Source organism: Scomber japonicus, chromosome 20, assembly GCF_027409825.1.
Source record: "Scomber japonicus isolate fScoJap1 chromosome 20, fScoJap1.pri, whole genome shotgun sequence".
Classification (NCBI taxonomy): Eukaryota; Metazoa; Chordata; class Actinopteri; order Scombriformes; family Scombridae; genus Scomber; species Scomber japonicus.
The window spans coordinates 19,222,064-19,235,702 of record NC_070597.1 but is presented as its reverse complement, the minus strand read 5'-3'; the positions used below and the strand labels follow the sequence as shown (position 1 = coordinate 19,235,702).

General features: G+C 42.8%; 1 protein-coding gene across 3 annotated transcripts in view; it reads left to right on the top strand.

Moving 5' to 3' along the window:
* The first annotated feature begins 1,764 nt into the window (after window positions 1-1,764).
* The window catches only part of arhgap17a (Rho GTPase activating protein 17a), a 30,493-nt gene continuing 18,618 nt past the window's right edge, over window positions 1,765-13,639 (top strand). For all 3 annotated transcript variants that reach the window (XM_053340759.1, XM_053340760.1, XM_053340758.1), the window contains exons 1-2: window positions 1,765-2,279; window positions 10,558-10,597. In XM_053340759.1, the coding sequence (XP_053196734.1) occupies window positions 2,227-2,279; window positions 10,558-10,597 (93 nt within the window). In that variant the 5' untranslated portion in view covers window positions 1,765-2,226. The remainder of the gene's footprint in view (window positions 2,280-10,557; window positions 10,598-13,639) is intronic.

Here is a 13,639-nt window from a genome sequence, read left to right as displayed (position 1 = left end):
CACACACACACACACACACACACACACACACACACACACTTGAGCATTCACATGTAGGAGAAACCATACAGCTGCAAAGACTCAAGGCTGAGGCAGAACATTTAATCAGACTTCAGCTCCACACACCCACAACCAATCATCCTGTAGAAGAATCTGACAAATGCAGTACATGTTTCACTGAATTTCCCCCGTAGAACCACCTGTTTCAGGCACATCATGGTTGTCCACAAGGACAATATGCACAGCTGCTGGGATTGCAGAAAAGTAGTCAGTGGTTTTAACTCACACATGAAAGCTCACACAGGGGAGAACATGTGCAAAACTTAAATGTGCTGAAAATTTGGACATTCAAAAACAGTCCACATGAAAGATGCCTCGTCTCTCTCTCTCTGCAAAAGGGCCTCCAACAATATCAAAACACTAGGCAGAAAGCATTTATCTGTCTTAGATAAAGCGGTCAACCAATTGAAATGGGTCTATAGATTCGATCCATACTCTGACAGAAGCATAATGCATCTGGCTACTGACAGAAGCCTGTCTGAGTCATTTTCAGTTTTTAGTGGTGTGAGTTCCCTTGAATGGAAGGCCTTTAAAAGGATGTGGGCTTATTTCCCAGAACTGGTGTTATGCTAATACTTGTTTCCCGTAAAATGTGCATTTTCTCAGGTATTTGGCTTTGTTCATCACATTTAACACACATTTCTAAGGCTTATAAAGATTGAAAGTAGTCCCCCAAAGTATCCAAACAGATTTTTGGTCTCAAATAAAGCAAAGTGATCAACCAATAGTGACCAGTGGTGAGTCTGTGTTCTGTTTCCTTATGGCTTCAAAGACTGAGGCACCAATTCATGGATTGTGTGTGCATGGCTAAATACTTTCAGAGTTTTTGCTTATTAAGGCTCAAATTACCACCTCTGAAACATATTGTATATCACATTTTCATTTGATTTGTTGTTATCAAATGGGGTTTTTACATCTTATGTTACATTAATGTTTTGACATGCTTTTGTGCAAGTGTGTTAAACTTGTTAATGTTCATATTTTTTCAGCACATTTTCTCTAATAATAAGAGGATTTCTTTTTTACAACAGCAAAACAACATGCACAAACAACAAAAAGAGAATACATTGCAAAGTTGGTTTATTTTTAAATAATGAGGCATCTGAGTTAGTCATTGCAAGTGGATATCTTCCAGTTTCAGTCTTTTTAATAAAATAATAATTTTTCAAAACCCTTTTGTTTCTTGGCAGTGTTTAATTGTTCAAAAGCAGTGAAGGGATCATTACAAAAAGACAAAGACTAGACAAATTTGAAAGATACTGACTTGATTTGACTAATTTTGGGGTCTGGTGCCTTATATTAGCTTCAGATAAGCTTTAAAATACATTTTTGCACAGAAGGAGGACTTCCATTGAAAATGCATTATGAAGGGATATGCATGACAGGGAGGGATGATTACAGCAAAGAAAACATCTGTCTGCATTTCATTTAAAGTGACTCTTGAACTAAATGATGAATGCAGTTTTTGTTTTGTCTGACTGAATGTTAAACGATGGTACTTTCTTGTACTGGAGTAAAGGATTATTCCTAGGAATGACTAGTTGGTGGGCTTCTCCTGTGAGTGTCCAGGGGGAGGTAGTGTTGGCTGGCAGATGCTGCGGTGCAGTAACGCTGTTTCCGGCTGCTCACTCCCCCTCTCTCTCCTCTCCCCTCCACCCCTGTGCCCCCCTCCCTCCCCCCCTTTCTCCCTCTCTCTCTCCTCCTGGCAGTGGCAGAGGTGAGCCGCCGCTGCTGTTCACTCGGCTCCCTGCTCCGCTCCGACGGATTATCCAGCTCGGTAACATTAGCTCGCCCGGCTAACGGTGAAGACAGCGACCCCGAGAAGAGCCATGAAAAGCCGCCGGAGCCAGAGAAAGTTAGTCACGGCTTAACCTCGGGACTTTAATGTACGGAAACACACCAAAAAGACGGTTCGCGGGTCATGCCGTCGCCCTCCAGGGGAACTTTTCTCTGAGATTTCCACTTGGGAAAGGCTAGCTTAGGGGCTAGCGAGGCTACAAACTATTTTTAATTGGCTTTGGGCTCAATGGCTCTCACTTGTTTTTCCCTGTCATAGCGACAGCTTGGGAAAATTGAGACGGAGAGAGGCCCTGTGAACTTCATGACAAACCAAAGCCCGGCTTTGAAGCGTAACTTCGGGAAGAGTCGACTGGCAAAGGACCGAAAATGAAGAAGCAGTTCAATCGGATGAAACAGCTCGCCAATCAAACAGTTGGCAGGCAAGTATTCAAGTCTGCATTGTTTACTGATAAGAGGCTCATCAGCGAGCAGGAGTAGCATCTCTGACTGTTTGCTTTTCTTTATACTTTATAACTTTTAGCTACACTCTTCCAAAAGTTAGTTAAAACGCTGTAAAACAGAGAGGGACAATCACATGAACAACTGCAAAAAATCTAATCAGTGCAGGCTGTGATGACAAGGACAGTCTTTCATGAATGAATAATTTGCTTTTAATGGTCGATAGCCAGACTTTAGGACATGAGAGTCTTAATGAAAAAAAACTTGGATGGGGATGGGGGGCGGGGGGGGTCTTAGTGTTAAACGCTTTCCTTCAATTGTAGCAAACGTCCACACATCTCCCAACCAGATGTCCTCCTTTTTAAAGAGTGAATCAGCCATCTAAAGCAGAGTGAGCACTATCTGCATGGGAAATAATCAATAGCAGACAGAAGCAGCTACTTTTCTCAGCAGGATGTCTTTCTCTTGTCAGAATAGAGATGCTGGGTTGCGGAAATGTTTGATGAATTTTGGAAAATACACAGGAAGATATGTGGCTTTAGGGTTAAGTATGTACCAGTTATGCCCCCCCCCCATCAGCAGATAACAACTTATGGTTTTCAAGAGTGGTGCAATTTTACACAGTATTACGTGGCATAAGATATATCTGAGAAACAAAAATGATATCTAAAATGTTAATATCACAGCTGGTGAAATACTGACAGTTAAAATAGGGCAAGAGATTGGATAAGTGTATGATGATAAATCATTTCAGTTGATTAATCATTTCAGTCACTTGCTAGTTCCTGCTTCTCAAATGAGAGGATTTGCTGCTTTTCTTTGTCATGATTCAGTCAAAATAAAGACATCATATTGGGCTCAGAAACAGAAACAGTGAACAGGGGACCAAATTGCATTTTTTTTTACTACTTTTTGACACGTCACAGACTCATCTAGAGCTGCAACCATTGGTCAGTTAATCAGTTAAAGGACAGAAAATTGTTTGCCAACTATTTTGATAGTTTAATACTTGTTTTTGGTTATTATCTTTTGGTGTCTTTAGATGATAATAAACTGAATATCTTTGGGTTATGGACTGTTGTGAAGACATTGGAGATGGTACCTTGGTTGTTAGGGAAACAGTGATTGACACTTCTCACCATTTTCTGACATTTCACAGACCAAACGACTCCATCGAGAACATACAGTGCAGATTAATCAATAACGAGAATAATTGATAGTCGCAGCACTAATATTGGTGCATCACTTAGCCAGGGGGTCAGTCCTTTACTACCTAGTCCATTTTTTCTCCAGTTCAGACATCACATTAGGGGGGAAAATATGATAAGTCAGGACTATTAGGAGAAAGCATTGGATGAGCTGTAATAGACTCTGTGCTGATAAAGTGGTAGAAAGATCTTCTCCATAATGTGAAACATTACACTCCCAGCTTCAACCAGACATCAAACTTTTAAAGCATATGAAGTAGCTTAATGCGTTTAAGTGGTGGAAGTATCTGCCTGCCTCCACTTTGAGCGTCCTCTGAACATGAAAACTGCTGCAGCGTCTTAAGCCATGAGGTGAATGGGTCCACTTCATGACAAGAAGTTAAAAACGAAACAATGGCGGTGTGTGTTGTGCCATTTTTAGGCCCGTTAACTAGAGCCATTATGCTGCTGTGTGATGACACACACTGTCCCTCTGTGACTGGATGTCTAAAGTAGAGAAGGCTTCAGCCAGCTTGCGTGGATAGGAGGGCGAGCCACGTCAGAGGATGTTTTCATCATGGGAGGTTGGCTCTCATGGTGTGTGTGTGTGTGTGTGTGTGTGCGCGTGGGTGTCTTTTGTGGTTGTTGGCGTGTGTGTGTGTATATGGGATTCAACAACAGTGTTTGGCACCTCAGGCGGACATTGGGTGCAGCCAGTACTGGATGCTACCAGATAAAGCTACTGAGAACAATAATGTATCATCGTCAAATAGGCAGAGGACACATTTACAAATAAATGCAGTTCCCACATTGTAAAATCACAGAGGCCTGTTGTGTAAGCCCATGACCTCTCCTGTCACATCTGTTTTCATTCCTATTATCTGTTTTTTTTACACTGTAGTACATGTGCAAACAGAAAGAGTACAACCATTTTTTCCACATTAATAAAAACATGATAGCCTCTGTGGGGTTAAAAAGGTCAAGATGGTAAAGGAAAAGAACATTCCAGCTATAATTCTGTCTGTCTTTTCAACTATGATCATGCTTTCCAGTTTATGATATATCATCCTAAATGGAATATATAATAGAGGACCACTAGCAAAAACTGATAGACCTCATTTATCACTTTTAAAGCCCCCCTCCATTCAGAAATGTGTTTGACACTAGAAGCTGTTTTCACATCCATCTGCTCAAAGTGGAAAGTTGCTCCACAGATTTAAAACAAGCCCGATTTGTGACATCACAACTAGTTCGGAGCCAATCGAGGGCCGGTGTGCCACTTCTCACAAGTGCGATGCGTGGAAACTTGTTTTGTCCAGCGTACATGACTGAGAATGGTGTTTCCAGAGAAGGAGGAGACATCTCAAATCCAGCTGTTTTAAAGTTTTGCATATAGTAAATTTTGTCAATGAACGAGAAGCAGTAGATTTTTTTTTTTTATTTTGTTGGAAAAATCATGTCAAGAACAATGTTTTTTTTACATATCCTGAAAGATGTCCAGAGGGCATCTTTAATATATTACTTTGGGCTCTGGGAATTTGTGTCATTATTTTTGACATTTTCTAAGCTAAATATGAATACTGAAGTAAGATTTATATAGACTAAAACATGTAAAACAGATGAACTAAAAAAAAAAAAAAAAAGAAGGAAAATAATCAAAAGCAGACAAAGCAGTGGAAGTTGTTAATGGCCTGACAGAAATGGTTTGTTTGGCAGGAAAGCTCCAGACGTTGGAATTATCCGCTTGGCATTCCCACTGTCTTCATTTTGATGGTAGCAGCGTCAGCGAAGTCTCCAGTTAAGAATCTGCCCGATAATGTTTGTACATCCCGAACTCATGAGCAGGAGAAGCGGGGGCAGCTGGAATACTCATAACTTCCTCAGCGCACTGAAGCAGCAGTAAATTAGAAGCGGAGCAAGCGTGATGCAGAAAACAGACGTGTGTGTGTTCGTGTGTGTGCATGCGTGTGTTAGTAGCTTCCTTTTTTTTTTTCATATGCAAAAGGTCAGTTTTAATCCCTCGTGCACCCACGGATTTCTGATTTCTGAATGAGTGACATGCCTGCGCTGGGATTAAGGCGAGCGAGCTGCTTTGTCCATTAAGGTCGGTGCCCACTTGGTGCATCGGCGCGTCTGTGAGGGGTTCAGCGTGCCGAGGCCCTCTCCACTGCCCCCTGGGTTCCTGCGATTGTTGCAAAGGCAGAACACTGTGTCCAACAAGCAGCCGCTCTAAGGAAATCTCTCCTTTCTTCTACAAACAGGAAACTGCCTCCCAGAGACATGCTAGCGCTTTCTAGAGAAGAGGAGAGAGAGAGAGAGAGCGCCAGGAACATAAATGTAGAGAGTGAAACTGAAGTGGAGGGAAAAACAGCATGTGATTCATGGCGAGGATTTTTTTTTTTTCTTCTTCTCTCTTTTCTCTCTCTTTGTGGAAGGTTATTCCAGTTTGCTATTTTTAAACTCCATGGGCCCAATACACCCATGTTTGCTGCATGTCACTGCGGAGAGATAGTACCACATTTTTTAAAGAAGATATGGTATCATAGGCTGCAACCACTTATCTGCATAATGATAACATAACGATCATGCTCCACTGAGGCAAAGATGAGATCACCAATACAGGCTGGACAGGTGATGATAAATGAGTTCGATTTTTTGTTTTGTTTTTCCTCCCCGAGATAATCACATGACCTCTGATTGTCAGGAAGTCAGCTGAAGATAAGCTTTTCTCTTTGGCTGAGGAAGAGAGTGTGATGATTGCTAGCTCACACGGTGTGGTCGGACGTCTTTGAAGCAGAGGTTCATTATCTCAGTCTGTTCAAGAGGTTTTAGCCACCAGCAGCAGCTAGAATAAGCCGGTCGGTCCCAAATACTCTCATACATTTAAGTGACATTGGGTCACATATGGAAGGTCGGATCAAATTTGCCTCTACAAATAGGGGAAAATAAGAGACAAACAGCCCAGTGTTTTGCTGTAATTGCTGCATCATCCTGAGTTTATCTGTTGTGCCAGAGCAGAGTAACGCCAATCAATCAGTACAGTAATGAGCTTATCACAAATGGTTAAACCTGGAATGCCTTTTAACTCTACGCGTCCTGTTTTGCAGCTCAGTAGTTCCCAAAGCCGGGGGTCAACAACATCACAAACAGTTCAATTTCCGCCCCCCCCCCTCCTCACTTCACAATTGTCAGGAAGAATAGAATATACAGATAGCTTTCATTTCCTTCTCCCCACCCTGCTCATCATTCACCGGCATTATAAACAGTCTTATTATATAATCCCTTTTTTGATGTCATATCTAACAACAGCAATCTTCTTACTGGCGCTGTGTTACGCAATACAATGCAGATTTACTGTGTTTTGAAGTCCTTGATTCAATCGAGAGGGTTGAATCCCCCCCCCCCCCACACACCCCTCCCCGAGGGATCGACAAAATGTCACTGTTGAATGAACAAGGTTAGGTGACTGGGCGTTCCCTCCCGTGTCTCACCATGCCAGCGCCTGCAGGACAATGGGCTGTGTCAGCTGGGATGGCTTTGGTGTACGGCTGGTTATAAACAAGACCTATCAGACTACACCGTTCTTTGTTTGTTGTCAAAAGTCATTTTTGTTTGCTTTAATAAAGATGAGGGTCATTTGTCTCTGTTGTGGAACACTACTTCTGTCTGGTGTAACTACAACACAAGATAGAGACTTGACCTGCTTCATGACTTAGGTTAAAACTGGTTTTGGGAAGCTCAACACAGATCTTTACAATCCAATAATAACTCAATGATACAACTTTCTAATGTCAGTTCAATTCATTGTTCATTGTAAGGCTGTTCAAGAGATTTACACACACACTAAACACACACGACATTTTTTATAGATGCGTAAAACAAATCAAACAGTCATGACAGTCATACGTATCACATTATATGCTCTGGATTCAGATCTCAGCTAGCTAATTTTTGCTTAGCAACAGGACATAACTCAAACCAGGAACAGGATGGACTCATGTAGAGCTGAATTAATTGAGCAAATAAGGGATTGGTCGATCAACAGAAAATGAATCACCAACTGCTTTGATTACTGAATAATTGTTACAGTCATTTTAAGCAAAAAGTTCCAATCAATGTGCTGGTTTCAGCTTCTGAAACGGAGAGGACTCATGCATTTCTCTGTCATACATGACAGTAATCTGAATGACTTTGGGCTGTTCGGACATTTGAAGGTGTCGCCTTTGATCCTAGAAAATTATAATTGGTGTTTTCACTATTTTCAGATATTTTATAAACAGAATAATTAATCCACCTGTCAAAAATTAATCTGCATATTCATTATTGGTGAAAGTAATAGAGTGATATGGGTGTGTGTGTATATATAACTAATGTATGGTTTAGCCTAAGCTCAGTTTTTGTTTTCCACCACAACAATACACATTGTATAAAAGTCCTTCAGTTTCACCTTTATCTTATGTTCACTCCAGCCTAGGTCTAATGTTAACGCAGCAGCTCACATAATCAGCCCCATTAGGGAGGTCGTATGGGCTGAGTCACTCAATTATTCTCCTCTTTTCCTTTCATCTGGCTCCGGTATCCATTACCTGATGCCTTTAAGCTGCCAACTGTTGCAACCGTAAGAGGTAGACCCTCCCTGCTCCCCGGGCCCGCCGATTGTGTCGAGCGGCCGGTAACAGCCGCTCTATTGTGCTCACGGCCGCGGTATTCACTTACCCCGCTTCCACTTTGATAGTAGGTCGTCATGGTTACCACCCTTGCGAGGATCTCTTGTTGTCGAGAAGTCACATGCGGCGCTCGGCGACACACTTTCCTCCAAAGGCTGCAGCTTCGGCAAGGCACGATGGGGGTCAGCTCTGTTTGCCGCGGGTCAGCTGATGCCGGCAAAAACAGTTCTGTGTTCTGTGTGTTGTTTGTTTGTTTGTTTGTCCTCTGCCCAGGCTGTACACAACCTTTTTTTTTTTTTTGCCTCTGTGACTCTGCTTTTAGAGATGGGCTCACACAAGCTTCTATTGTAAGCATCTTCACATCATTCATTTAAAACCAGGTTAGGGTGATATTGAAACCCGCCCTGACCCACTTCTTCTCTTTCACATTAACATCAGGAAGCATCTTCACACACACAAACACAGTTGAGATTACCAGGCAAATCTTTTCGTGTTACTCTTGGCGCACATGCAGTTTAGTCTGGTCGCCTTTCAGTGTTTTGATTTGATTCATTTCTCAAGCCGCGGAGGTCAGTAATTGGACCAAAGTGGTGCATTTGAAGGAAGAGCCGCATGGGGGGGGGGGGGGGGGGGGGAGCGGAGGTGAGGAGTGACGGATCTTTTTGCAGCCACAGCAACACTCCTAAGAATTCATGTTGCACTTGGGAACTGAGAGAAATTTAAATGAGCTCCTTTTTAGTTGTATTTTCCTGATGTTGTTGACGCGCATCCAGTAGTCTATAACAATCCCTCTAAAGTCAGCCAGTAAACAGCTTGTGTTATCTCAAGTTATGGGGGGGAAAGTGGGGTTAACATAAACCATGTACACACATTAAATGAACCATCACCTTAATTATCAGAGTTATTTGGTATCAAGTTATTTGTCTGCATAAACACTGGGATCAAGTTTCTACAGGCTGCGTTCATGCAAGCATAAGCCTGTTTGATGAAAACAGTGGTTTGTAAGCTCAAGCCCTCCACAGGACCACTTGAAGAGCTCTTCAGCATGTAGACAACACCAGAACACGGGGTTCCATACTGCGGCGGCTTTATAATGGCGCTCCGTGTGTGTGTGTGTGTGTGTGCATTAAACTGCGATGCTGTGTGCGGCTCACATTTTTTCCACAGAGTGCCGGGAGTCTTGTCTGTAGGTTTCTGCGGGTTATTCTGTAGATCTTCACTCTTTGCATGTGTGACCTCACCAGCTTGGCTACGCCCCCCCCCCCCCCCTCAAGAGAAAGTCTTTCCATTCATCTCGAGCCTTTAGATTATTCTGGTTTGGCACTTAGGAGTCTATAATCGCACCAACACCACCCCCCACTCCCCCCACCCACCCACCAACCTACCAAATTTCTGTATTTGTATTTCTTTCCTTCTAAACCCCCAAAACTATGGTCCCTGCTCTTTCAGTCTCTCTCTCTCTCTGTCTCTCCGTTTCTCCCTGCCTCTGTGTTGTAATTGAAAGCAGCTGTCCACCGCTGCGACGGGGTTACTATAGTTCATAGAGAGCAAGTTTTTGGAGGAGGGCCTAGTTTGGAGCTCAAGTTACCCAAAATGCAGGCAAGCGGCTGTCTACATGGGTCCGTTCAATTAGGAGGCTGAAAAACTCCTTTTGAGGCAACCAACGTTACCTGCTGCACCATTATTTTGGGTGATAGTAAAGGTGTCTGTTCATTTGCTGTATTTCAGGGTTGTATTATAACTGTCATGTTGTCCCCCCCCCCCCCCCCCCCCGCCAGTAGCCACAGAAGCATCCAGCCTGTGTAGAGGTGTCGATAAGCAGAATGAGCTGAGTCTGTGTTTCTCAGCCTTCTCCCTTTAAGTGAATCTAATCTGTCTGACCTCCCCTAGCCCAACGATTAGTTTACTATTAATAGGCTCAGGCGGAGTGTGGCTGCATGGCTACCCCCGTGCAAAACATCGTGAGCCCGGCTTAAGGAAATCAAAACTTGTCGAGCGTAAACGGCAGCGACACACCTCCTTTGTGCTTCTCCCCTTTCTCCACGTGTACTGTTTATTATGACAAATAATTCAGGTTTTTCACAGTTTTATTGCTTTTGAAAAACCAAAAAAGGAGTGGTATATGAAGTCTTGATGCTACAGCAGTGTAGTCTGATGACAGAGATGGATACCAGTCTGTTTGCACGGTAGAGCCAACAAACTAAAGAGACCCACCCTGCCTTAAAACGTTCCCACGGTGGTTCCCCAGTCAATGGCTGACACTGTCATAGAGCTCAAACCAGTCTATCGAGAGCATTATAGTTTTGGGAGGCAGATATTTTCCCATTGACCGTACAAGCACAGTGAAGTACAACTACTCTGTCTGTCATCACTAATCTCTCTGTGTTGTCTTTTCTCACCCACAGAGCGGAGAAAACAGAAGTTCTCAGCGATGACCTCCTGCAGGTAAATGATTAATCTGACTGTTGGGAGCACTGACCAGCTCTTAACTCTAACCTGGAATGGCTGCATCTGTCAGGCAGCTGCTTTTTAAAAAAAATCTTCTCAATGAAACCAGTCCCATAGACGAAATCCCTTTGGTATTTATGTAAAGAGTAAGAGTTAGCTGTCTACATACTCCATATTAAGAAGAAAGGCTAAAAAAAAAAAAAAAAAAAGCATGGTAAACTGACCCCAGCACTGGAAAAACATGGACCTCCATTACTTCTTGTTGCTCTGTTGTTGATGTGAAACAACATGATGAAGCAACTTACATAGGTTTTTAGAGCTTTTGAATGCCATACTGTTAATTACAATATATATGATGCACAACTTTGGTCATTAATTAAGGCTTCAACTGCAAAGTAGGACTTAAAATACATCAGTGATATAGCCTGTAAGTGAAAAGAAAGCACTTTTTCTTCCTTCATGTTATACATTTTTAACTCGGCACTGCTTCCTCTCGCACACCGCGTGCCAAATATCACACAAGCACATGCTTCTTCACATAAATGGCCTGTCATGTAGGAATTAGGGAACATAAACTTAAAGACAGCGATGTGTGAATGACAAAAAGGCATTATGTTAACAGATAGGTGAAGCCAGCTAATGTACACATTCCATGTCTGTATATGGCTACACCAGCTCATTTCACTCATGAATCCCTCTCTTGAAGGTATATTAGTATTACATTTCTTTCCTTAGTAATTGTCAGTCCCTTTTTTACATATAATACATCCAGTCATAGATTCACGCCTCGGGGATTCAAACTATGTGATCTACTCCTTTCACCAACGTAGTTTACATCTTTCCCTTCAAGCTACTTTACATATCTATCTACTGTTTCTGTTGACTCATCTCTTTTTATGATGATGTGACAGGCAAATACTGATGTTAATCGCTGAACACATAAGCAGCGACCTCTTCTAGCACACAAAAGACCATGCAGAATCTAGTCTTTATTCCATTACTGAATTTAACCAGGAACAGTGTGATTGAAGCTTAAAGAGCAGCTGAATGTATGTGCTGACAAAGTCCAGAAGTATGCAAGTTTTCATGCCAAACAAACACCAGCTGATATCACTTATTAGTTTTCCCTGCCTGCTCGAAGAGTGGAGTTCTTTTTTTTTTTTTGCCGGTGTTGCAAAACCTGCAGATTCATGCTGTGGTGAAGCAGAGGTCAGTGCGGCTGTAGATATATCTACTGTATAAAGCAAAGACATTTCCTTAGGGGAAGCTATCCTCGGGCCCCTGAGGCGTACAGCAGGTGGGGTCGAGACTAATTTCTGGCTGCTCCGCAAAGACATTCCAGCTATGAAGATCGCCTTTTGTGTTTGTGAATGGGAGGCGTCGGACATGTTAAACAAACTCAGCTGGCTCCTTAAGAACAATGTCTGACACCCTGCTTTCTCATAATTCTTCCTTCTCCCACACCCTGTTTTATAACCTGGCGCACAAACAAACCGACACAATTCCTTCTTCTCACTCAGGTGCCGCAGACATCGTAAGTAGGGGCGAAAGCATCTGAGTGACAGCTTGTAAGTAAGTGTTAGACTCAGAGCCGAGAAGAGCCGCCGTCACGATGCGAGTCGACAAGGGAACAGGGGTGACCAACCGCTCGGGGCGCTTACCACTGATGTGAGGACGTTAGATTATGTCTGACAAATTGACTTTCACTGCTCCTCAAAGACACGATTGTTGTGTCTGGAAATCAGCCGCTGTGACTCTGTGGGCTCTGTCTATCACTTCATGAGAACACGGCTGTCTGATAAAGGAAAAGAGAGGATAGAAATCACTTGACTCATGAATCCAAATAGTCTCTGTTTATTCTTTAGTTAACAGGAAACCAATCCTTTAGTAGTTGGTCAGCTTTGTTTACAAGCCTATTTTTAGTTTCATTTTGGTGTCTTCTCTAGCTTCTCACTTCTTCTTACAGGAACTGATTTTCTCATTTCCCATAAATGATTTAAACAACCTCTCCACATGACCAAATATATTTAGATGATTTTCACAGTGCAAACAAGCACTCTGTCTGACTCTCAGCTATGTGAAGCTTATATCAGCTTTTCTTGCACCCAACCCAAGTGTCCATTGCAGCCATCAGGTCTTTAACCCTCCTTCCTCCCGACAATCTCTTCATCACATTTTCATCTCAGTCCTCGGTCTGTTTTTATGTATTTGGCTTTTTCTTATACCCCCAACCCCACCCACCTATCTTATTTGATAAGATACTCCAGGGTGGCAAATAGCCCACCAGGCATTCTTGTGCCAGCTGTTCATTCCTTACCGCTCCTCCACAGGGGGGAGGAGGAGGAGAGGGGGTGCCACAGAAACTCTCCAGAAATACTCGAGTGCCGGCCCGCACACTAACTTGAAGTTGTGGCATGAGTGGGTGTAAGAGCTTTAAGCATTTTTTTAAAGTAGTATCCAGCTGGGTTTTTTTTTAAAGCAGAATATGCAGAATATATTTATGTAAACAAAAGATATTTTGTTCACCATCAGCGGCTGACTGGATAAATCCAACCTTTATGCGTCATGTTATTTTTGGTAATTCAGAACTTGTCCAGACATGTTAACATCCTTTCTATACCAGTAAACAAACACAGGCACACAGACAGACACCGTCCCCGTCTGTCCTGCTCAGCATCGGGATTCCCTGCTCTATGACGCATCATGGGATTGACCAAGTGTTGACCTCATCCCATAGCAGGACTAAAACACACCCTGCTGCCTTTCGGCTCCTTTTTGGCCTCGGTTTTCCATATTCCTCTGCAGCTCCAATTTTTTTTTTAATTTTTTTTTTGGAGTGTATGGTGTGTCCTGCGTCTAAACTGGTTTTGATACAATGGAAGGAAAAAGACTCCCAGTACCATGTAAGCCAAACATTTCTAACACACGCACAGGAACTTCGTCCCTCCCAGAGCAAAGGGAGGGGAATCCCCTGCTTGTTTTGTGCCAGGTACTAAATGAGTCCGAACAGCGTTCCCAAGCCCATAGCATAAGCAGGCA